General features: G+C 36.5%; 2 protein-coding genes across 3 annotated transcripts in view; one reads left to right on the forward strand and one right to left on the reverse strand.

Annotated features, from left to right (window-relative positions):
• Positions 1-11,782: 11,782 nt before the first annotated feature.
• LOC136816727 (uncharacterized) lies at positions 11,783-22,303 on the forward strand. The gene is made up of 7 exons (XM_067073046.1): positions 11,783-12,008; positions 12,206-12,343; positions 12,657-12,793; positions 13,839-13,906; positions 20,623-20,752; positions 21,104-21,295; positions 21,883-22,303. Exons 1-7 carry the CDS (start codon positions 11,810-11,812, stop codon positions 21,898-21,900), a joined length of 882 nt encoding a protein of 293 aa, XP_066929147.1. The 5' UTR covers positions 11,783-11,809; the 3' UTR covers positions 21,901-22,303.
• Positions 22,304-22,863: 560 nt separating this feature from the next.
• LOC136816726 (calcium-dependent secretion activator 1-like) overlaps positions 22,864-24,884 on the reverse strand; it is a 34,599-nt gene continuing 32,578 nt past the window's right edge. For both annotated transcript variants that reach the window (XM_067073045.1, XM_067073044.1), the window contains 3 exons: positions 24,385-24,495; positions 23,895-24,002; positions 22,864-23,296 (listed from right to left, as the gene is read on the reverse strand). In XM_067073045.1, the coding sequence (XP_066929146.1) occupies positions 23,150-23,296; positions 23,895-24,002; positions 24,385-24,495 (366 nt within the window). In that variant the 3' untranslated portion in view covers positions 22,864-23,149. The remainder of the gene's footprint in view (positions 23,297-23,894; positions 24,003-24,384; positions 24,496-24,884) is intronic.

Here is a 24,884-nt window from a genome sequence, read left to right on the forward strand (position 1 = left end):
AAAATAATAAAAAGAGCCCGGTTTCCTTTTGAATTTAATGTGAATGCCATACTGGCCATCACGGCGTGCGGCCTCTTAGCGCCTAGAGCGTGTGTTTTTTATAAATAAGGAAAGGGAAACCAGGCTATGCGCGCGAATTATTTTTATCACGTGACTTGAAGCGTAATAAAGTTGTAAAATTTTAATGATGGACACGAGAAAGTTACAAGGAAGTTTGCTGCATGCGTTTCGTGTGCTGTGTAAAACTGCTTATAATTTGGCTGTTTTTTTAATTGAAAGGATTGCAATGTTTATTGAACTTCTAGTTTGATGGATGAACTTGTTTGATAAAAATGATACCAAGAATTTCATTCAAGGTTTGTTTTGATTATTTTACAGATCCTGTGTCGACTTTAGAAGACGCATGTCGATATTAGACGATTCTACGGTACTGTCTAAAGGTCATTTCAGACAAAATTTTCTAAGGGGGTTCTGTCAGACCCATGTTCAAATCATTCTTGTTGCGCTTGAAAAATTACCGGTCAAATGAAATTTCCTTATTTGCAGTGCAGTTTGTTTACCTGCCCGATCTCTCACACGGTAGTAATACAAGAGAATTTATGAAAGTTACCCCAGCCACAGTCCCTTAGGGGCCACTCACATATTGATTTTTCCCACACTTAGCGTCATTCTGACAACGCTAATTAAAAAAACCCACCAATCTCCTAATCTCCTAGGACCCTGCCGACGCACCGGACTTAACGAACACCAGACAAGCGAAAGTCCGGTGTAAAATGAGAATTTCTTTTACCACCGGACAATTTCTACACCGGACTTAAGGAAGTCGGATGTCCGGTGTCGGAGAAGGATTTTTTTCCAAAATAAAAAATGGCTACCAGTCCTGTGGACAAAAAAGCTTCATAAGAAAAAACGCTTCAACTCCCACTCCAAAAAATACTTGTCCAAAACGATGAGTATGTTAGAAAGCATCTCTGTAATAATCAGCTCGATAACGATACAGTTTCCTTTGTGCGAAATATTGATAAAAAAGTTGATGCAATCAGCTTCGAAATTTGACGTCCAGTCTGCGACCGACCAAACTCAAAAAATGAAAAAGAATACTCTAAATTGCGATCAAAACATTCCAGACGCGAAGAGAAAAAAAGAAGACTTTACATTGCGATCAAAACATTCAAAGGGCATGTCCGCGGTCTGTAAAATATATTACATAATTTTTGCATAATTAGCATATTTCGCATAATTATCTTTTATCTTTTCTTTCTTTGTATATTTTTATTATTTCTAGATTACGTGATTATCTCGTGGTCTTCCATGTATTTAAACTTGTGAACTCAAGTTTTTGAGTGGTTACTTATCATAATTATCTAAAGTGAACGGAAGAAGCATGTAAACTAATAAATCAAGATTCAACTATTATTGCTAAAGACCGACCAGCTAAAATACAACCCTCTGAAACCTAGGGACATCAGGTTTTTACATGGCGCACCGATTTGGTGATACAGAACCCATCTAAAGATCATTGGAACGGAAGCAGATCAAACTGGAAAAAAACGTCAGGAGTTGAGGTATCGCGTTTCCTTCATCAGTTTTGATATTAATCTTTGAGTCTTAGCGGTATTGAAGGCCATAGGCTAAGGTTGCATACCTTTTACTGTTCAAAACCAAAAAACTCAAACCGTTTCACTAAACTGCAAATGGTTTGGGTTTGTTTACATAAACAAAGAAGCCCTTGCATTGCATTGCATTGCTAATTCGATTTCTAGGATCTTGCCTGAAGTCACAGCAAGGAATTTCAAAATGGTAGCCCAGCGGAGAAAACATTAAAGCTTAGGCCTTATGCATACGTGCGCTTAGTGAACTAGCGTGAGCAAGGTGTAGTGCTTGGTTAGAAAAATGGTTTAGCAAAACAAAAAATCAAATGGTGCAGTTTGTTGGGAAACAATAATTACAAGGTCTCAAAAGAAGGTTGTCTAATGCTCATTCCGACATTTTAAATTTTCCGGGGGTTTTGTTTTTTGGAATTGCTTAGGTCAGGATTGCTAGTAACGGCTTGTCACTGTGCCGGGTGCATACACCGAGCCTTGGGCCCCGCAGGGTTGCTAGTAACGGCTCGAATTTCAGTCAGGTTAAAAAAGGGGCAATTTTACTCATATTATAATAACATTACCCCCGTCTTTTTTGTCATTCTATAAGTATTTTCAAATTTTGTGTTGCTGTGCGAGTGTGGCTCAACGGATAGCGCGCTCGGTTTCTGATCAGAAGTTCTTTCATTTGGTGGGTTCGAACCCCGGTCGGGTCGATAATTCAAGGTAAGTTAAAACACTTTAGAATAGTCAGAAAACATAGTAAATAAGCTAGAAAAGTACCCAGTGGGTCAGAAAGAAGCCTCAGAGAAGATAGGCAGAAATGAATAGTCAATGTCGGAATGAGCAATAGACAACCTTCCTTTGAGACCTTGTAATTATTGCTTCCCCAGTTTGTTGGCTAAACCCTCGGTTTAGCAAACGAAGAAAACACAGAAAAAACACTGTTGGCTTTGATCGTCTGTTTAGGTAAACTTTTAAATGAATCAATGTGTTCGCTAAACCCTCTGTTTCACTTTTTTGGGTTTTTGGCTAAATGGTATGCACCCTATGTAAAGGTTATTGCTTTTGTTTTTATTGAGTCTTTCTTTTCAAAATTTTTTACATTTTCTTCTTTGCATGTTTTTTTCGCTGTGATGGTCTTGGCTTAATAGTCGTTCTTTTGAATTAGTCGAAGGATTTTTAAAAGTATTTCTCATATAAATTTTCAACGTCTGTGGTAGGGGAGAGTTCTTTTTGAATGATAGTGTTGTTGCTGAAATTTGGTTTCTTCATGCATTTTTTGTGATTTACGGAATTTTTATAGTTTTTATTTGTTGCCCTTGTGCACAAGTTAGTGTTGACAAGGAATTGTCATAGCGTGCTTTTTTTGATGAATTGGTTCAGCAGCTGTCTTTTGAGTGAGAGACATTTTGGTGAATAAATTTTTTCAATTGCCAAAAGCTCTGTGTGATTATTTTATGAATTGAATTTTTCAGCCGTCTTTATTTGAGTGCTACAATTTAGTGTGAAAATTTTCCTTTTTCGGAAGCTTTGACTATAATTGATATCAAGCACAACTGTCCACTTGTTGTTTATTGTTTTTACCATTTTCATTTGTGTGTGAAATTTTTTACCGGTTGTTTTTGAGCCGGGCAGAGCCGGGTGGACATTTTGAGAAAATTTAATCACGTGATATTTCTGAGTCTTTTTGCATACTTTTAACTTTTGACACGTGTTTTACGATTTTATTGTAAGCACTTATTGGTGATTTTTTTGACAAAATTTTGTTGCTTTTTTATCTGATTGAGTAAAAGTTTGACGTTTTGATATTTGGGAGAATTTTTGCGATCGGTCGCAGACTGGTACGTCGGTCGGGTACTGGGCACTAGTACCGCTCGCTTTGAAAGTTTTTTAACCTAAGAAGATTGCCTCAGATAAAAAATCAAAACAAACACAAAGAGCATGTTAAAAGTTGTCTAACCATTGGTCGAAGAAAATTTTCAAAAAAGTAAAAAGTAAGTGAAAATTTTGAATCAAAAATTTTTGTCCAGTCCAGTGCGTTGGCAGGGTCCTATCCTCCTTATAGCGTCATATTATATAATACTGAAAATTGATGAAAACCTGAAGAGGCTGCTACCAGAACTGTTAAAGTTTTCTGGAAATTTCAACATCTGTTGTTGGGCCTCGAAAATTGATATCTCTAATAGATTTTCTTAGCGTTACTCGATCTAACCCACCCCCACCCTTGCCATAGCCCAGACGTCCGCGCTCGATAGGATTGATCATCGGAACGGCTCGATGACGGATCGATATGTGATCGATGGATTACTTAACGATCCGGATAGGAGATTGATAGAGGATCGATACTCAAGATTTTTTTAAGCTTATGATTAGTTATCGATTTTATCGATCTTATCGACCCTATCGACTCATACTCAATTTACGATCGATAACAAATCGATTAACGATTGATGACGAATCGATTAACGATTGATGACGAATCGATTAACGATTGATGACGAATCGGCATACTCGATTGAAATACTAGCTCGATAATAGATCAACGAAGGATTGATACTCAAGACTTTTTAATGGCCGAATCTTCCATCAATCTCCTATCCGGATCGTTAAGTAATCCATCGATCACATATCGATCCGTCATCGAGCTGTTCCGATGATCGATCCTATCGAGCACGGACGTCTGGCATAGCGTCAGAATGACGCTTTAAGCCAGGCGGTGTCAACCGAACCCTATCATTTTCGTTATCGAACCACCAAACTTTATCGAACGATAGCTGTCAGTACAGTCAAGTATCAATATTTGAGGTATTACAAAAATCGCTACTTTTTGCCGTAATCGCTTTTGTTTTTAACATAAGGTCTTAGCAACGGGTACCCCGGGCATAGTTACGGGGCATTGAGAAAAATCCTGACATAAAATTTCAAAAAGATTCACGCTATCATATTCTACATTACAAAATACACCTGTTCTATGTTGGGTTTTTTTCTCGGTGTTTTGTAGGCTTAATTATCGTCATGCAAAGTAAATAAAACCCCCTGGAAATCTTTAGGTTTTGATAAGCAAATTACTTACATACTATTGTTTACTTTTCAGGTATTCAACCAATCAAAATTCAACCGTGACACGGGAAATGATCCAATCAGAATCCCGAAGCTAAAGACTTACAGCCAATCAGAATTTGTTAGCGAGCGGTATTCATCCAATTGGAATCGCGTAACACGAAAGCGAAAGTGAAAGTAAAGGCGGAAATATATTCTTTTTTCGATGTGATTTGCATATATTAAAACAGAAAGAAACGCCAATTTGTCAAAGATTTGTTTAAAACCACCTTATTTTTTGTTGAGTATCGCCTAAATTTATCGAAAAAATATGCTTTTCAACATTAATCTTAAAATCTCTTTTATTGTTAAGTATCCCCGGGGTGCTCAACGCCAAAAGAAAAATACATATCCGTACATATATAATGTAGCTAAGGCATTTGAAGTGAAACAAGATGGCGGAGAAGTAGTGATTGGAGGTTTTTGTAATTAAACAGCATGACAAAGGTTTGTTATATTTTAGCATAACAAAGACAAACTCAGGAGGTAAAGTAAATTGCGTTTTGACCGCTTTTAACTGTTTTTCTAATAAAGAATATCTTCAAACTTGACTTCACTGGCCGTTCGATTACCGAACCCGATTGAACTGCTATCGAACTTTACGAAAATTTCTTGATAAGTTCGATTTAGTTCGATGAGTGTTCTTTGTTCGATGAAATTCGATTGATGTTCGATGAGTTCCATTTAAGTTCGATGTGGTTCGATGAAAGTTCGATGTGGTTCGATGATTGTGTCGGATTGATTCTACTTTTCTTTACCTTTCAGAAAATTACAAGGTTGTTTAATCAAAACACAGGCACCGTATGCTTCACTTATTATTGCTCATTTGAAATAATAGAGATGACACTTTCTTTAAAAAGAAAGTAATAAAAATTGAAATCTTTTTTTGTACAAATTAACGACCAATGACACTTTCTTTAAAAAGAAAGTAATAAAAATTGAAATCTTTTTTTGTACAAATTAACGACCAAAGAGCTTGTTAAAGCTCCAGCTTGTGATAGATATAGGATAGCCCGTGAGAATGGCCCGTGGGCGGCCGCCAATACGCCCTCTGAATATAAATAAAAAATTCTGCGGCAAGGTATAAATCGATTTAATTGAACCAATCGAACTTCATCGATCTTAATCGAACTGATCGAACCTCAATCGTATTCATCGAACTGCGATCGAACTATAATCGTATAATCGAACAGTCATCATCGAACTTTACGAAAGTTTTCCCGGTTCGATAGGTGTTCGATTGGGTTCGGTAATCGAACAGCTATCGTTCGATAGGGTTTGATGAAGTTTGATTAGTTCGATAATTGCGAAGCGAATTTATGAGCGAAGCAGTTTTGCTATATTGTGCACGTACCTTTAAAACTTCCATCCCAAGCGAAAATTTGCTATAAAATTTGCTATATAAATCACATCTTCAAACCGATGATTTTATCAAAATGACCTTGAATGGTTTGGCTTAAAGCCACGAAAACTTTCTCAGTTTGGTAGCTAGGACTGCGAAAAATGCCGTTTTAAAATGGTGTACCCTAGCAGTGANGGCAAGGACTGTTGAACCCGACTGAGGATGTGGCACATCAAAGGCTGACTATCATTCCTCTCTGATGGGAATTTGGCCTGCTCCCTTTAGAGCTTTAGCGTGGGTGGCCGCTAATCCGCCATCAGAATATCAAATAAGAACAAAACTTACCTTGCAAAATCAAGTGGATATTCTTCGATAAAGAAGTACGGAAGTAATCAAATTTGTCAAATTTGTCAAAGAATTAAATCAAAACTACCCAAGAACCAACAAACCATCTTTGTACATTTTTGTTTTTATTTTATTTTTATGTTTTGATGATTTCGACAGACGATTAGTGTTTTGATTAAAAATGTTCGATCATTCGACGAATATCGTTCAATTTTATTAAGGCACCATTTACACTAGAATAACTAGAAGGAAAAAAGGAGGAGTGATCGGCAGCGGGTGTTGTGCCGCCGTGGATTATGTGGACGACCCTCGACATGGCCCGAGAATTCTCGGGCCTCTTCGGGCCATGTTTGGGCCGAGAGACCCTATCAATTCTTTTGGCCCGAACATGACCCGAGTCATTCGGGCCATGTTCGGGCCTCCTTTTTCATAATGCTCTTAAGCCTGTCTGGCTGGGTCCATTGAGCCTAATCTAAGTACGGAGTAGGGGCGAAGTACTGAATCCTATAAATCTTTTCTCTTATAGATTAACGATGAGTTCAGTCGATTGCGGAAGAGCAGATTATAGATGAAAAATTAAGACAGCGCGTCAGTAAGATTCTAGCGATTTGTAATTGGTCAAAAGACGTTGAGGTGCGATATAGACGGTATCCTGTCTTCTCGCATTCGATTGAGAAAAATTGAAGACATTACAGTGACGAATTCTCCTTCGAATGTTTTGATCTAGATTCTAATCGTTATCAAATCGTTCAAATCGAATCTGTTACTGTAATGGGTGCCAGCAGCCTAGTAAACTCCTAAGTTAGGTACCGTATTTCCTCAACTAACCGCCACGGTGCTCTTAAAATTTTCGTAATTTTAGGTGCGGCGCTCTTTAGAGGGCGGCGCTCTTTTCAAGTTTTTTATTTCCTACCTTTTAAAGACTCAAGAAATCAAGAAACAACCCATGCCATGAAATTGACAACTATTCTTTTGATTTTTAGACATTATCTTCCGCTAAAGAACATTCTTATTTTAAAATTAGATGTGGAAGAGTTTATTAACAAGAAAACTATAGAATTCTGTTTTCTTTATCTTTTTTCTATAAAATTTTTGAGGTTTTAGGGGCGGTGCTCATTAGAGGGCGGAGCTAAAAAGAGGAAATACGGTATCTAGAACAGAGATTTAATTTTAATTTCGCACTACAGATGTTGTCTGTTTTGTTTATATCGCTCAAAAAAACTTTACAAGCTTCCCGTGGACACGCTTCAGTTTAAAACCAGGACCAGTTTACTAGCAAATATTTCCACCCTAAGTATATTTATAACTATGTTTTCATACCAAATAAGACATTTAATATTTATATGAATTTACAACATTCATATACAGTTAGGAACATTTGGCAAGTTCCTGTACGCGGCCGCAATCAAAAAAATCATAACGTCACTCAATAAAAAATGACGTTCGTGTCTTTTCGCACTTTTTTTAGGCTAGACGATGTAGCAAACATAGTAAGTATAAGCACACTGTGCTTTTAATTGGCTGACAATTTCTTTTGCGTCGGAAAAACTTTTTCAAACTTTCAGCGATGATTGATCAAACTGATATAATGAAAATTATCCAGCGCATTTTTTATCTTCTTACCTTCTTCATCTTTAATGAAGCACTCGAAGTTTACTGAAAGTAAGCGCATGAGATATTCTTATAATTAATGATATTCATTTAAACACGCTTCGTTATGCGCTGCGGTGGAGTGCATGACGTAACTCGCGCGGCAACTAACAGTTAGTCACACTAGGAAATTAAGTTTTCAGAAAAAACAACATCAGTCATCTACAGGATACATTTCAACAACAAGGATGAGAGTTACCTGATTCAATTTCGCAACACAATATTAATTAAAACTTGAAAGTTGGAAACAAAATAAAACGTGCAGCAGTCAAAATCAGCCAACCAAAATTTGTCATTCAATTCCCGAGACAGCGCTTCGATTTTTAAGGCCTTGTTTATACGCTAAAGTAAAAACAATTCCGCACATGTAAATGGGTCATTGTTTGAGGCCCGGCAAAATTTCTGGGAGATAGCCTATCCGGAGGTGCACGGATCTAGGTGGGTTCCGCCTCCCCCGTAGATCTTTTTCTTGGGAAGTTGATCTTCAAATTAGTTTTCAAGGTTGGCTTGGCTCAAACTTTTTCATCTATGGCTCAAATTTTAGGCAATTTCTCAAATTTTTTGAAAATGTTAATTTCATTAAAAAGCGCCAGGTTATTTTTTCATGAATCCCTTTAGAAGTTTTGCGGCGCATTTTTTTTGCTTGAGAGTCAAGTAAACAATATGGCGCTTTCGCAGCATTAATTTTTTATACACATTTTGGCGGGACGCTAGTGTGACTAACTGACTAACTCGCCTTCTGTTTGAAGATCATATTGGGCGTTTTGGCGTTACCACCCTCGACGCAGCGAGCGCCTTTGTCTTTCCGCAACTCTTTCCACTATTTTATATGGCCTTAACAATAGATCCAAAAGGGCGCCATAATCTTGGAAGATAATTTGTTTTGGTCTCCGGCTTTGGCAAGTTGCAATGTTTTTGGTTGTTTTCAATGGAAAATGGTAAGAAACTTAAGTTTACAAGTGTCATTTAGTTTTTGCTGGCTTATAGAATGGCAGAATCCTGGATGGTTTCCCTAACTGATATATTTAATATAATTAAGAGATCAACCAAGTTTTTCTCAAAGAAAATGTTAAGAAAATTCAGTCATGAAATTGCACGCCTGTTTAAATCATGTTTTCAAAAATTGGCCCGAGTGTGGCCTGTGCGTGGCCTGCGTGTAGCCCGAATTCTCGGGCCAGCTCGGGCCATACTCGGGCTTTACGCGAATTCCAATAAAAGTTTTGGCCCGAGAATTCTCGGGCCATGTCGAGGGTTGTTTATGTGGTGTGTTTGGCATTAAGGCTCTTACGACCCCGTCTCTATAGCGGCTTTATTAGAGGGATTTTTAGAGTGTCTCTTATTTTGCTAGCAACTTGCGAATTGAGGTGGAGTCTGGATGATCGCTTCTTCGCAACCCTTATCCTTATACAATACGGCTAGTCGAACAGTTCGATTGACACAGCTCTTTGAAAAAAGGTCTATTGCAAATAAGTAGCCCCAATTGAGGCTGTAGTTCATTTACGAAAATCTCAGGGTAAAATAGATTAAAGTTGAACAGCTGAAGAAAAAAAATAGAAAAAAGTGTGGAAAAATGAATTCACCTGGCTTTCCTCTCCGCAACTAATCTACCATCTTCAATATGTCCATCTAAAGTATGAGGTGCAATAAGTAAAAGAATACAAAACCTATGGAGTGCCATTATAATAATTTTACATACTAGTCTTGCTATGATGGAGGTAAACAGTTTAGGACCAGAAAAGTACTGGAACAAAGTTATCTCCCAAATGTTGCACTTGGTTAAGTAACAAATCAAAATTTGCAGCAAATGAAATCTTTCAATTCAAAATGTCTGAGCGATGGTTGGCTAATCAACTTAGTGGATGAAAGTGAGTGGCTGAGCAGGTTGTGGGTAAATTTAAATTCTTTTTTATGATTTCTCGGAAATAATAAACAAGCACATGTTAAACACATGTTTACTTCATTGCCTAACCCTGAACAAGTTCACCCCATTAGTTCAATCCATCTCTGACATGTCTTTCTCATGACTGATGACCTGCAGAAATCCAAACCTCTTCTCCCCAAAACAGCAGAGACTGCTATAAGACTGCTAAGGTCTATTCAGGGTGTTCAGCACTTACATACTTTTTCACCCAACGTTAATTTGGTGGTGGGAAACTGAAACCCAATTTCAAATTGATGGTACAAAATTTTGAAGAAAAATCAACTCAAGTAGATGTTTTGGGCTATTCCAAAATGATATATATACAAGAGTATTGGCAAACTTTTTTCACCTGCCCTCCCCCTGAAATTTTGAATGACAAATTATCCCGCCTTGAAATCTAGGATATACCATGAAGTCGGGTAACTTGCATCAGTGGAGGCTAACATGCATAGCCCTCAAATGAATGACCTGTCTGGTCCTTAAAATACAAAGTTAAATCTAAAGAAAAATGGTAGAGTAAAGCTGGAAGCGAAACTGCGTAGTTCTTGTTGTTTTGAAATTTTGCTGCTTTGATTGGTTAGTCATTTGAGGGCTATGCATCATGTGAACCTCCACTGATGCAAGTTACCCAACTTCATGGTAGTATCCTGTCAGTCCTGTGGAAGTTGAAATTTTGTGAAAAAGGGGCTGGAAAACAACTATTGATGTCATTTTATGAAGAGGGCTCTCTAGAGAGAAAGCCCTGAGAAATTGCTGAGATATCATATTATTTCCATGAATTATACACACATAGAAAAATATTGAACCCCCCTCCCCCTTAAAAAAAAAAAAAGGAAAAAAGTTTTGATTAGTAACTGGGCATAAAATGACCAATCAGACACGATTGCATATGCATACGAGTGATATAGGTTCACGTTCTGGAAATCCAGCTTAAACAATGGCAGGCGAAATTTGAAATAACAGCATTGAAACTCAACTTTTAAGAATTTTTTTTGTTGTATTACCATAGGCTGTTCCAGATAATTTTTCAAGCAGAACAAGTTAACTTTTTTCAAAATGAAAAGATATTTTCACCCAGCCAAAAATCAGATGACAGAACAGACTAGAAATGTAGATGTTGTTAGAAAAATGCAATGCCATTTTGTGTATAATAATTTTTAAAAATTCCAATGCCTCAAGGAGGCCTCCACAAGCGCTTTTCGGGATGACGTGATAGGGACTTTTTGCAGCGTGATTATGTGATTTAGAAATTTTTTCTTTGTGATTGCGTGATGAGAGGTCAAAACGTGTGATTTGAAAGATTTTAAGCTGCGTGATACGTGAATTGGACTTTTTCAAAGGGATGCATGATTGTCCAATTTTCTTTTGCTGATTTGCCTGTTTGTGATTGCCTGAGGTTAAATAATTGTGTGATATCGTGATCAGAGTTACCGCTGGGGAGCCTCCTCAAGCATCAATGATAAAAATACTTAGTATGTTCATTCACTAGTTACGATTCTGGGTGTTATTGTGTGATTCTGGAGTTTATTACTCAACATGACATCCTATGAAAGCTCTATTGGTCAAGCTCTATTGGTCAAGCTCAGTATTTAGTTTGAAGTACAGTTTTTATGGGAGGGGGTGTTAAGATAGGCAAAAAATGTCCAGGATTCATTTTATACAAACTATAGGGCCAAATCAAAAAACAATGAAACTTGTTGAGGAATAATTTTGTCAGTTGACCAAAAAAATTAAAAAAATTTTGTCATTTTTAAGGCGATTTATGGGATTTACCAAAGTTTCTTCTTTATAAAAAGTTCTCCAATTTCATTGTTTTGTTTTAAACCTCATTAATATTAGATCAATTTTTCAAAGATATTTATCAAAATGGAAGAGAAACCTAAAATGAAAACATTGGGAGACGAGGCACCTTCTAAAGTGACACCAATGTCAGTCCTTGGACAAGATAAAGCATCTACATCATCTTTAAGGAATCCTGGCATGTCATCAAATCAATCTTTGGTTATGCAACTTCAGCACGCAACACAAATGTCCAATATCACTGGAACTGCAACAACAGCGACTTGTATGTTTTTTAATTTTCTTTTTTTTTATCTTACTTGACAACCAAAATTAAAAATTAAATTAAATTTAAGTTAAGTTTTCTAACCTATAATTTCAAAATGATATATACAATCTATCTCTTTTTACTTTGAATTTCTAAAGAAAGAAATTTGGATAAAACTCAATTTTGTGCCTATAATATTTCTCATTTTTGACCAGCATCATCAACACAACCAGGGGCCACTGATACACAACAACAGCAACAACAACAGCAAACAAATACTGCCACACCTTTGACAGAGTACACTATGTACCACCATTTACCATCTACAGTCATGAACCAACAAAATAATACAGGTATATATTGCAAAGGTTATACAGAGCTTTTTTTCCTGTGTTTTGTTAGTTCTTTGGTAAATATTCTGTTTTTTTTCTATTAGGAGAAATGAAGAAAGTTTTAACTCAGAATGTTTTAGTAATTCAAAGTTATTCAGCTTATTAATAATTAAGTTTAACAGCTATTCTCACTGTCAGAGTTTTGGCAGTGATTTATTTACTTTTGATTTTAAAAAGGCTCTTTCTATAGTCTATGTTTAAAAAAAATGTTCCAAAATAAGAAGTTTAGACAGATTTGTCATGTTCAAAAGAGTAATTTTTTTTCCACCTGTAGATGATGGAGATGGTGCTGGTTCATACGATGACAGCCCACGTGAAATGAGAGAACAAGAATTAAGGGAACAAGACCGTTTTCTACCCATCGCCAATGTGGCTCGAATTATGAAACGTGGTGTCCCTGAGACAGGAAAGGTTTGTTGCTAAAGTAATAACAGTTATACAGTATGTTTGGGCATTTCTCTTTTTTTTGGATTTTAGAAGGGTGTTTATACAGTACATTTATAAGTTATACAGTATGCTCATTTTACTTTATAACCATTCGGGTCGAGGCTCATTAGTTTTTTCAAAACATTGTCAGTTTTGGCTGATTTTCATTCTCATTTCTATTTTTTCTCTCTGATTGTTGATATTCTTACATTATGGTTGAATGTGTATAAGTTAAAATATTCGTTTTCTTCTTCCCTGTTTCATTGATCCCATTTTCAAAACAAAATTTTAATGATGAAAATTCTCAGTAATAATACTTTGTTTATAAACGTTATTCTTATAAAAAAGAGAAAAATATTTTTTCGGAAAAATAAGCATATCACAAACATAATTTGAGCTTGATTCCAAAATTTAGCTAGGCATAACTGAGCCTGTTTTCCAAAAAAAATATGCTGATAAAACGAACATTTCTTTTGGAAAAGGGCTTTAGTTTAAACTACAATTTGTGATTTTTGTTTGTTACTTGTTACTCAACGTCAATAATACAATCATTTTAAAGAGGTGTCAAATAACTGGGAAGTTTTTCTGAAGTCATTTTATTCACACATACTCAGTTTTTCTGACGTCGTTTAGGGGCTACTTAAAAGACTACACAATAAACTGACGAACAATATTTGACAATATTGTTTTCGGACCGTAATGTACAAAGTAAATAACAGGTGCTCTTTTATAAAAAGGAATTTTCTTTCTGTGAATAATCCCCCTATATTGAAGGAAAATTGCAAATCAAGCTGACAATGTATTGCGGACACCTTTTCAATATATTGCCGGCACTCAGCAGTATATCATCAATCAATATATTGCCTGACAATATATTGTGTAGTGTATGTAGCCCTTTAGAACAAAGTCCTTTGACGTTAGTGTCAGGCTTTATAGGTGTAATGTTCAGTCACATTTAAAAATTTTATCACCCAATGCTGTCAGTCTGATCAAAAAGCTAACAACTAATCTTCTTTTCGATACTTTTTAGATTGCAAAAGATGCCAAGGAGTGTGTTCAAGAATGTGTATCAGAGTTCATCAGTTTCATCACTAGCGAGTAAGTATCCTTTTCCTCTTATGTTTGAAAGAGTATAGCATAAATTCATAATAAATAATTTCATAGTTCGAAAGGGGGCACTACCTCCCCTACCCTAGGGGTTCTATCCCCTTTTAATATGTGGTGCTACCCCCCCCCCCCTCAAATTTGGTGTACCGGGTGTGTCAAAAAAAACGCGCCTATTTTTCGATTTTTGGCGTACAAATTTCTATTGGACAAAGACAAATGAAATTTTTAGGGAAGATTTAAAATTTTATTTTTTACCCTTGGTGGAAATTATACATTTGTATGTTCATTTAAAGTGACTTTATGATAATTCCGCTGACTTAGGTCAATTTTTCATTTTCATAGTTAAATTTTCCCTTATGGAACAAGGTACTAAACTATGCTTCGTTTTTACGCTCTTATTTTGTCTCGCTACTACTCGCTACGGGCATCATTTTTTCATTTCATAGGTTAAGTTTTGTTCCAAGGTCAATATTTGATAGATTCTAGCTAGTTCCAACCAAGCCATTTTTTAACGTCAATTGCGACGACAAAAAAATACTTTCAAATCGTCAATGGTGCAGAAATGAACCGATGTTATTACCTTTTGTACATCAAAATCCTTAGGTTTTCAGTTCAACTGTTTTGCAGAATGTTAAAGAAGCAGAACAGAGCTTGTATAATATAAATATGATCGATTAAATAATGGAAATGTAACAAATTGATGAAAATTTGTTTTGCTAAGAAATGCTTTACATTGCCTTGAACACCTTGAGATGTTACGATAACACTGCGAAAAGCTTCCCAAAACCCCTTTAATTTGAAAACAAGATAAGTTTGACATTAAAAATGTTTGGTTTAGTAGGAATATTCCCTTCTACATCTAGCTTAAACTTCAATTTCACTTTAAAACGGTTTTTACAGCTGATAGGAAAGCTAGAATGTAAAGGTTTGACGTCTTCTTTGACGCCAATTAATTGCTACTGTAAACAACACAAAAAGTAGTGATCTTGCGAGAATATTCATAACTTTAAATTCATTTGAGGTAACTCTGCCAAAATTTTAGAAATGTTTGGAATTAGAATGTACAATACTCACAAAAAAATTCAAGCAGTTCAACTAAATAGAAAAATGTACGTCAAAGATTGTAAAATAGGGGCGTTTTTTTTTGACACACCCGGTATAACAAAGAAAGAAGATATTGCATTGTAAATAAAAAATCAAACTTCTAATTTGGGACAATTTGATACAAAAAAGCACCAACGCAGCTCAACCCTCCTTCTAAATGAACCCCCCCCCTATTTGAAAGCCGGGTACGAACAATGTATTTCTTTTATGTATAAAAAAGATGGTAGATTACTTCAAAAATTTGGAAAACTACAGTCAATTGAATAATTTCTTTGTTCTGACGATCAGAACAAAGAAAGCCTGGCTTGTTCCAAATGCAACCGACTCGTTCACTACATCTGTACAAGGTTACCTCCTTATATGATATCGGTATGTAAAGATGGCAGAAGAAATGGCTGCAATTATATTTGTCCAAATTGTGTGGTTGTATCAAGAGATTTGATGGCTATCAATCCTGGACCTAGGCAATCAATAAAAACGGCTGCCGAACTTGCTAAACTAAAGGAGACAATAAAAGAGAATGAGAAAATGATCAAGAAGTTGAAAAACACAGAACACCGCCTTCTGGAGATAGTAGAGTCTCAAAAAGAAGAAATTTCAGACTTAAAGAAACAGCTGTCTAACGATCCAGCATTCCATACCGTGGAATACGTAGAAAATAAGCTGGAGAAAAAACTGGATGATTTTCGTACACAGATTCTTTCCACCATCAAAGAGGAGTGTACGAAATCGTACGCAGCTGCAGTAACTGCCAATAGAGAGACTGTCTCATCCAACGAATGTATTAAGACTGCCGTTAAAGAAGTATATGAAGAAGAAGAGACAGAACAAAGAGAGAAAGTAAAAAGATCGAAAAACATCATAATCCACGGGGCTGAAGAACCAGCTGAAGATGCACCCAAGTATGATGAAGAGTATGTGAAGACGCTCATTCAAAACCTCCGGGCAAAAGTGAGCATCAAACAATTGTTTAGACTTGGTTCGAAATCTGAAGGAAAGACTCGTCCAATACTGGTAACAATGGGTAGCGAGAAAGAAAAAGAGAACATCTTTGGGAACCTCACCGCTCTCAAGGGTAACAACACGTACAAAGGAATGAGTGTATGTGAAGACCTGACTCCAGATCAGATGAAAAAGTATAAAGACCTGGTTGCACAAGCAAAAGACTTAAACGAAAATAACAAAGGGAAAACAGATGGAATATTTAGAGTCCGTGGGTCTTCAAAAAACGGGTTTGGCATCAGGAAGGTGAAGGCCTCCAACCTTCAACAACACCAGTAAATGCAACTGGTAAAAACAACGAAAAAGAAGAAAAATTCGAAAACAATAACGAAACACAACAAAAGCGAAAAAAGAAAAAAATCGACAATATTCCACTGAATCGTATGGTGTCCAACAAATCCAAAGAGAAAAAGAAACTTGTGAAGGACATAAAAATCATGTATGCCAACGCAGACCAACTTACACCTGAGAAGATAAACGAACTAAAAATCCACGCGCAGAAAGAGAAGCCGCATATCATTGCAATCTGTGAAGTCAAAACAAAGGTAGGTGGGCTAAAACGCATACACGAATACGAATTCTGCGAGTACACACTAGTCAACCATACAAATGCAGATACGTACATAGGACGTGGTATTATAATATTGGCACACAACTCCATCAAGCATCTGATTGTTAAAATCTCACCGGTGCAGTTTGAGGAAGCTTGTACTATCGAAGTCCGTCTCGCCGACAGAGATTTGTTAGCTTTTGCATGTCGTAGCCCAACGAAAACAGATTCATCTGAAGAAAACAATGCAAAGCTCAACTCGTTCATGAAGACTATTGCCGCAGACAAGAAATACTCTCTCAAATGTTTGATTGGTGATTTCAATTTCCCAACAATTAACTGGGAAAATTGGACCACACCGCACATCGAGCAGAGTAAGGAAGAGCATTTTTTAGATGCAATCCGTGACTCCTTTCTAAATCAACACGTGAATGAGCCAACACGTTGTCGAGGAACTGATGACCCATCTAAGATTGATTTAATCTTCACGGGCGAGGAGAATCAAATATGTGACTTACAATATCTAAGCCCACTAGGGAAGAGCGATCATAGTGTTTTGGCTTTCACCTTTGCTTGCTACACTGAGCGCAAAGTTAACTCAAAGCGATACGTCTTCAACGATGGTAATTATGCTGCAATGAAACAGTCTCTTGTAGCACATCAATGGCAAGAGGGATTACTCAATGCAATGGACATAAAATCTGTAGAGGAAATAATTTGGCAATCATTTAAAAACAAATTATTAGAGCTTAGAAATCAATTTGTTCCATTGAAAGAATTTGATTGTCAGAGCTGGAGGAGCAAGGGGTCTATACCAATAGGAAATGATCTTCAAAGAGAAGTAAGCGAAAAAAATCGATTGCACAGGAAATGGGCCCGAGCCTTGTGTCCAGAGGAAAAGAGTCGCTATCGGCTTACATATGTTACATCACGTAACAGGGTAAACCGGATGATATCGCAAGCACATAGAACATACGAACGAAACATATGCACTAAAGCCAAAACGAAACCAAAGGTCTTTTGGTCGCATGTAAGAAGTAAGATGAAAGCTGCGACAGGTGTTTCGTCACTTCTCGAGTCACCTAAAGACAAGTCGTCGCTACGTCACGAAGACCACGAGAAAGCAAACATTCTCCAAAAACAATTCTGCAGTGTCTTTACCATCGAGCCTGAGGGAGAACTTCCGGAATTTCCACGAAGAACAGAACAAGATATTGCAGACATCATCATAACTAAAGATATGATAAGTAAGAAGATCAAAGATCTGGATACAAACAAATCTTTTGGTCCTGATGAAATACATCCAAGAATGCTGAAAGAACTTGCCGACGAAATTTCCGAGCCCCTTTCAAGGCTTATGAATAAGACACTGGTTGAAGGGGTACTACCTGAGGATTGGAAGGTTGCTCACGTCACGCCCATCTTCAAGAACAAAGGCGCGCATAACTTGGCCATCAATTACAGACCAGTGAGTTTAACATCCGTGGTTTGCAAGCTGATGGAGTCGATATTACGAGAACATATCACAAACCACCTGACAAACTTAAACCTTTTATCCGATAAGCAGTATGGCTTCATCAGTAGACGTTCCACTGTTACTCAACTATTGAAATATGTCGACAGGTGCTGTGAAAGTATATCAGACGGAAAAGTTGTAGACTGCATCTATTTTGATTTCGCTAAAGCATTTGATACAGTGCCTCATCGTAGGCTTTGCAAAAAGCTAGAAGGGTATGGCATAGTTGGATCAATAAAGAACTGGATTTCATCGTTTCTGAGTAGAAGGAAGCAGTTGGTCAAAGTAAACCAAGCAAAATCCAACATGGATAGTGTATTAAGTGGAATACCACAAGGAAGTGTCTTGGGCCCTCTACTCTTTGTACTGTACATAAATGATCTGCCTGACAAGGTGATTTCGGATCTATTACTTTTCGCAGATGATACAAAGATCTTCAAAGAGGTAGTTTCAGTCCATGACTCCCTTGCCATACAAAGTGATATAGACACACTCGAAAAATGGTCCATTGATTGGCTATTACAGTTCCATCCGGATAAATGTCACGTTCTTACAATCGGCAAATTCGTAAATATAAAACACGCTCATCCGTATCGTCTTGGTGATATTCAGCTTGAGCACGTATTTGAACAAAAAGACCTGGGTATATTGGTTGATGCTGAATTGACATTTGAAGACCATATAGCCAATCAAGTAAAAAAAGCCAACTCAATGCTTGGTGTCATCAAACGAGGTTTCACCAACTTAACTCCAGAGATCCTCCGTACACTATACTCAACATTTGTCCGACCACACCTTGAGTACGCACAATCAGTTTGGTCACCAAGATTACGTAAACACGTCAACCTACTCGAGGGAGTGCAAAGACGTGCAACAAGATTGGTCCCAACGTACCGCAGCCTTTCATATAGTGATAGGCTCAAAATTCTCGGCTTACCAACACTCGAATTTCGAAGACGTTTTTGTGATATGGTACAGGTTTACAAACACCTCCACTACTACGATAAAACAACAATACCTGACAAGTTGAGTAAACGTCCGCGTCCAAATCGAAGACACCCTCATGAGCTTCTACCTAACTTCGCAAATGACGGTTTCCACGGACCTCAAACGAAATCCTTTTATTACAGATGTGTGCCAACCTGGAATAGACTGCCGAGAAATGTCGTTTCAGCAAAGTCTATAAAGACCTTCAAAGAAAACCTCAACGATGCATGGGAAAACCATCCCTCAAAATACGATTCAAGAATAGTGTAAAATAAGATCGGTTAGAGGCCCACTGTGAGCCTAGCTTGTAAATCTGTATAATAATAAAGAAGACCTTTAGTAGAGGGCATTTTGTAAAATCGCTCGACTGTTTTGTTAGAAGCACTTGTTATACATTTTTGGAAAGCTAAGGGGTAGGGGAATCGAAATTACTATGTTTCCAATTTTTTTTCGGACACTTTGGTGTGATTTTCGGACAAATATGACGGTCTCAGGCAAAAATCATAGGGTTAAAAATTTATGAAAATTTTAGCTCGAGAAAACGGAGACCTGTTGTATATTTTTGGAAAGCTCTCAAAAAATTAGGATTAGAGATATATTGCAAGTATAGGTGATTTCAGTACCTAACTCGAGATACTGAGCTTCAAAAAGCGCAAAAACTGGACAAAATAGCTGTTTCTGGCTGAAAAACACGGTTTTCAAGGGTTAATATCTCGAGTTAGGTACAGAAATCACCTGTACTTGCAATATATCTCTAATCTTAATTTTTTGAGAGCTTTCCAAAAATATACAACAGGTCTGCGTTTTCTCGAGCTAAAATTTTCATAAATTTTTAACCCTATGATTTTTGCCTGAGACCGTCATATTTGTCCGAAAATCACACCAAAGTGTCCGAAAAAAAATTGGAAACATAGTAATTTCGATTCCCCTACCCCTTAGCTTTCCAAAAATGTATAACAAGTGCTTCTAACAAAACAGTCAAGCGATTCCAAAAAATCGAACAAAATTCCCCCTACTACTTGTACTATCAAATAGAAATCTAGTGGTGATTCCTGGGAAGATTTTCCAGTACCTTAAAGGAAGAAATTTTGGCGGGAATTTAATTTGGCGAATGGCCGAAAAAGTTTTTTAGAGGGAATTTAATTTGGCGGATGGACGAAAAAACTAAATTTGGCGGGAATTTAATTTGGCGTTTGCTGAAAAATTTATTCTTAAACTGACGTAAAAACAGCTACAAAAAAATGCAAAAACTCCTTAAAAGAGCATATTTTCAAAAAATTAAAAAAAAAGAAATTTTGGCGGGAACTTAATTTGGCGGATTCTTGCCAAATCCGCCAAATTTTCTTTCCGCCAAAATTTCTTCCTTTAAGGTAGATCGGTGCCAAAATAGGCTGCTACATCGGGAACAATAATCTTTCAAAGGTCTATTGAGACCCATTATCTACACATTTGGCTATGAAATAAATTTTTACAAAAAATAAAAAGATACTAAATCTTCAAAAAGTCCTCAAAATAATTCCTTAATTTTTGTGACTTTTCACAACCTAGAGCAAGCGAACGATGTCAACAAGAAAAACGAAAAACAATTAATGGAGAAGACATCTTGTTTGCAATGACCACCCTAGGTTTCGATAATTACGTTGAGCCTTTGAAAGTTTACTTGACCAAATATCGAGAGGTTTGTCTTTTTAATTTTTAAAGTTTTTTTTCATTCCAAAAGACACCAAAATCTGATTCTTACGTTTTACTTCTTATTTCTACGTTACGTTACTAACTTCACTTATCGTTTTTAAAACATCCGGTCTAAAAACATGTTGTCTAAAGTATTCGTAGCTTTTTACTAAGTTGATGAAATACAAGATTTAACTAATATTTCTTTTCTCAAAAAGTGCTATCATTTCAGATTGTGCTATATACTCGAATTTACAGTTTCCCTCTTCCTCTGTAAGGTTAGCGAGGTCCTAAATTGAGGGTATTCTCAGCAATCTCAGCTAAATTTTTATGTTTAACTTATTTTAAATTTTACCAGAGTTTGAAAGGCGAGAAAGTTTTGAACGTTGCGGAATATGCTCACCATGTAGATAGCGAAGAACAAGCCAGTGGATTATCGGCTATACAATATCAAATCGCTGGTAGCAACCTTCATCCGAGCATGGTTTCTGCTGATGGAACACCGTATGCTGCGTACACTCAAGCTCAAATTAATCAAGTCAATTCACAGGTAAGAATCCCGGATGATTTGATCTTTCATTTCAACTTACTCTTGTGTGCTTAATTGTAGGGGGGTCATTTTGCTATTCTTGGAAAAAAATCACTCCCATATCACTTTATAATGACCCCCCCCCCCCCCATTTTCATGACCTTCATGCTACGCAGTGCCAAAATTGGCCAAAAACCTTCATTTTACTAGGGATTTTTAGCAAAATCAGGTCAATAGCACTTAATTAATTATGCCCCCCCCCCTATTTTGTTGATTTTTATCTGGAGTACCCACCCCTGCTTATTCCACCCCCCTGCAATTAAGCACACAAGAGTAGTATTTCTAACACTCAAGGTTTGAAAATTATAAAATAATCCTCTTCTGCCTATGCCATAAAGTTAAAGATAAAAAACCCCCGATCCATACAAGGAACATACGTGAGTAGATTTAGCCAAACCCAACCTTTTTCGACATGCTGAGAATTGCAGGTTGAAGTAATGAAACTGCTGTTGTACTTTTCAGGAAAATTTTGGAAAAATGAAAGAAACCGTTGATATATTATTTTGTAACAAAACGTGTACGAAATTCTTATTTAATTTTGTTTCCAGATTCAATTCAACACGTGACAAGGAAAATCTATGAACATGTAAATTTGGATCAATCACAGAGAAGCTACCAGTTTGGGGATATTTGCAGTGAAGTTGCCACAAGGGGGTTGTTGTGTTTGATATGGATGGAGGATGGTTAACGTGTCAAAGCTTTACAACAAAAGCTAGCTTTAAGCAAGACTCGATTATCATCATAACAACTTTATGTCTTCAGGTCCCAAAAACAATATGTTGTGTGTCCAATTGTCAACTTGACGTATGTCGGACATTTTTAGAAGGAAGTTAGTCCACGTGAAATATAGTATAGATCCTGGCAGAATCGCCCAAGTAACAAATATTTATGCCCACGTAGATATTTCTAGGTTTTTCTCGGACGCTCCGGATTTTTTAAAAATCTCAAGATCCATATAGAATACAAATCAAAAGGTTCAAGCTGTCCGCAGTAATTTACATGCCCACCTATTTTGCGTTATTATTTTGCCACATAAATGTGAACAAATTTATTTATTTTTAAACTTATTCATCGTTTTTAGATGTTTTTTTTTGTAAATAATCAAACTACAACGTACCTTACTTTAATAGTTAGAAGTGAAATACAGTTTATCAGTTAAATTCTAAGTGACTAACGTTTCTAACGTCGTTTTGCATAATATTCCACTTCCCGCTCTAAGATTTTCCTGACTTTCCGGGATTTTTCCGCTATTTTACCCACGAGAACCGGCGTGAGATTGGAAACGGTTTTTTAAAAATCTTTTGTTTACTTTTGAAACTGTCTAACTTTCCGAAGCTCATTTTTCAACTACCCAGAGTCCTGGTCTTTTTCCGCTAGAAAAGTTGAATCTTATGCCAAATGACGGTAATAATATGATCTGTTATATTTTGTTTGGCTCAATTACTGTACTAGTTCAGGCATTTCACAACTTTAGAACAATCACAATGATCAAAATTTCGAAAGAAAGAGAACAAAGCCAAAGGTTTATTACAGTGTAAAAATATATATTGCTAATAATTTCAAAAAAATAACTATTACAATTCAATATAATTCCAAAAAAATCTATTTTACATGTTACATCTAGATTTTCTTACAATCTTTGTTTTTGAAATTGTCCAGGTCAACTGAAATATTTTAAAGCTTTAGCGGTCTTGTCTAAAATAAAGTCGGTACGATTTCAACAATTGTAATTTTCGAGTATTACTTTTGTCGGGTTGCACGAAAGCGAAGTTTAAGTCAGTTTCCCTGTTTAACATCTTCCAAATCCTTGCTTCTTCAACCAAAAGAAAACAGTCCTTGTTCTTCCCCTCGAAATTCTTCGTCCTGCAAAACTGTTTGAATACGCATTCGCTGTTCCACTTTTTGATAGAGTTCAAATGATATTTCTTCTTCGGAAAGAAAGCTCAAAATTCCTTTGGCGCCCTGTAAATGGCAAAAGTCGTACATAGAGTAAAGTGAGAATTTGATGACCCCACGTATAAAAATGAGGAAAATCCCCAAATGTTTCATCTCCATGGCATTAGAAGAAAATAAATAGAATAAAGCGATAGTTTGGTTACACTTCTGCATCACAGACGGGAATGAGAATAATCATGAAACATTTTCCATAGTGGGTAAGGATGAAAATTTCTATTGGAGATAAAGATTCTATTATTCTCCGCTCGAAAAATCAAGTGGGAATGGTTTAAGAAGTAAAATCTTTCCATTGAATTTCAAATAGGGATGCAATCAAAGTCAATTTTTTGCGGGACTGTTAATTGTTTGGCATTTCTGCCACGGGAAACGAAGTTTCGGCCCATTCATAACAAATAAGGAATTTTTCCCCTTCAGTTTGTCCATACATCCCAGATCGCTTACACTTTTAACCCAAAAATATGGTTGGCCCTTGGTAACATTTTTGATTTCTAAGGATTAGAGTTTTTAATTTCCTTATTCCCACTTGTAATATTGAAGGTAAATTTCAGATTATTTTAAAATTAAACCTGCAGGTTGTATTTGAACGTATTAATTATACATATACCTGTGTAAGATTTTTGATGACAGATATTTGTTCAGGGTGTAACAATTCGGTGTCTGAATGATTCTCCAACCAATCATAAATATGCTTGCAAATATCATACCAACAAGCCTGTAGACATCAATAAGAAGGCTGTTAAAAAGGTCCGGGGGGGGGGTACCTAGGCAAGCGAAGGTTACGGGTATGTGTCGCCCTTAAGGGCGTGCCTTTTGGGACCTTGGCAGTCCCTGTAAGGTTTGGAAAAATCAGAAAGTTAAATCTCAGTCCCATTAAGGGTTGAAAAAAATATAAAAAATTCAATTTTTGCCCGTAAAAACATCGAAATTTGATCGAATTAGTCCCAATAAGGGTAGTAAAATTCACAAAATATCCAAATTTTCCATCCCTTTCAGTCCCGCTATGGAACAGCCCAATGTCTGGATGTAAAATTCTCACAACCGTAAGAATGTTGCTAGGGTGGGAACTAGTTTCGTTATCACTTTTTTTTACTGACCTTCTCCATCAAATAAATAGCTTCATTATAATGTCCGACGCATTGACGTATTTCTGAATAATTCTCAGTCATCAGATCAAAATATGGTTTCGCTAAGTCTTGCTTTGAAAACTGAAGAAATAAAAAAAAACGCAAATTTATTGACATAAGACGCCATGAAAATATGCTGCTTACTAAAGCCTATTCGATTATGCCTCGCCTAAGTGCACCTTAGGCGAGGCTGCCCAAAAAAGAGGGTCGGTCGGTCGGTCAGCGAAAAAAATAAAGTTAAAAGTAGTAGTGAAGTAAAACTTCACCTATAAAATCACCTAAAAAGGCAGCAAAAACTACAACATCTCGACAAAAGTGCAAAATAGAAAATAAAAAGTCACAAAAAGGTAGAATTCATGGATAAAATGAAAAATTGAACATAAAATTCTCAAAACCTTGGAAAAACTACTAAAATTCGTTTCGATTTTTGGAATTTCAGGGTCGGTCGGGCCAGTAAAACCACTAATCAA

Source organism: Clytia hemisphaerica, unplaced genomic scaffold (genome assembly GCF_902728285.1).
Source record: "Clytia hemisphaerica strain Z4C2 unplaced genomic scaffold, Clytia hemisphaerica genome assembly, whole genome shotgun sequence".
NCBI lineage: Eukaryota > Metazoa > Cnidaria > Hydrozoa > Leptothecata > Clytiidae > Clytia > Clytia hemisphaerica.

Coding starts and splice junctions, on each gene's coding strand:
- LOC136816727 (XM_067073046.1), top strand. CDS start 11,810: ATGGAAGAGAAACCTAAAATGAAAACATTGGGAGACGAGGCACCTTCT. Junction 12,009..12,205: donor AACTGCAACAACAGCGACTT/GTATGTTTTTTA, acceptor ATTTTTGACCAG/CATCATCAACACAACCAGGG. Junction 13,907..20,622: donor ATCAGTTTCATCACTAGCGA/GTAAGTATCCTT, acceptor TTCACAACCTAG/AGCAAGCGAACGATGTCAAC.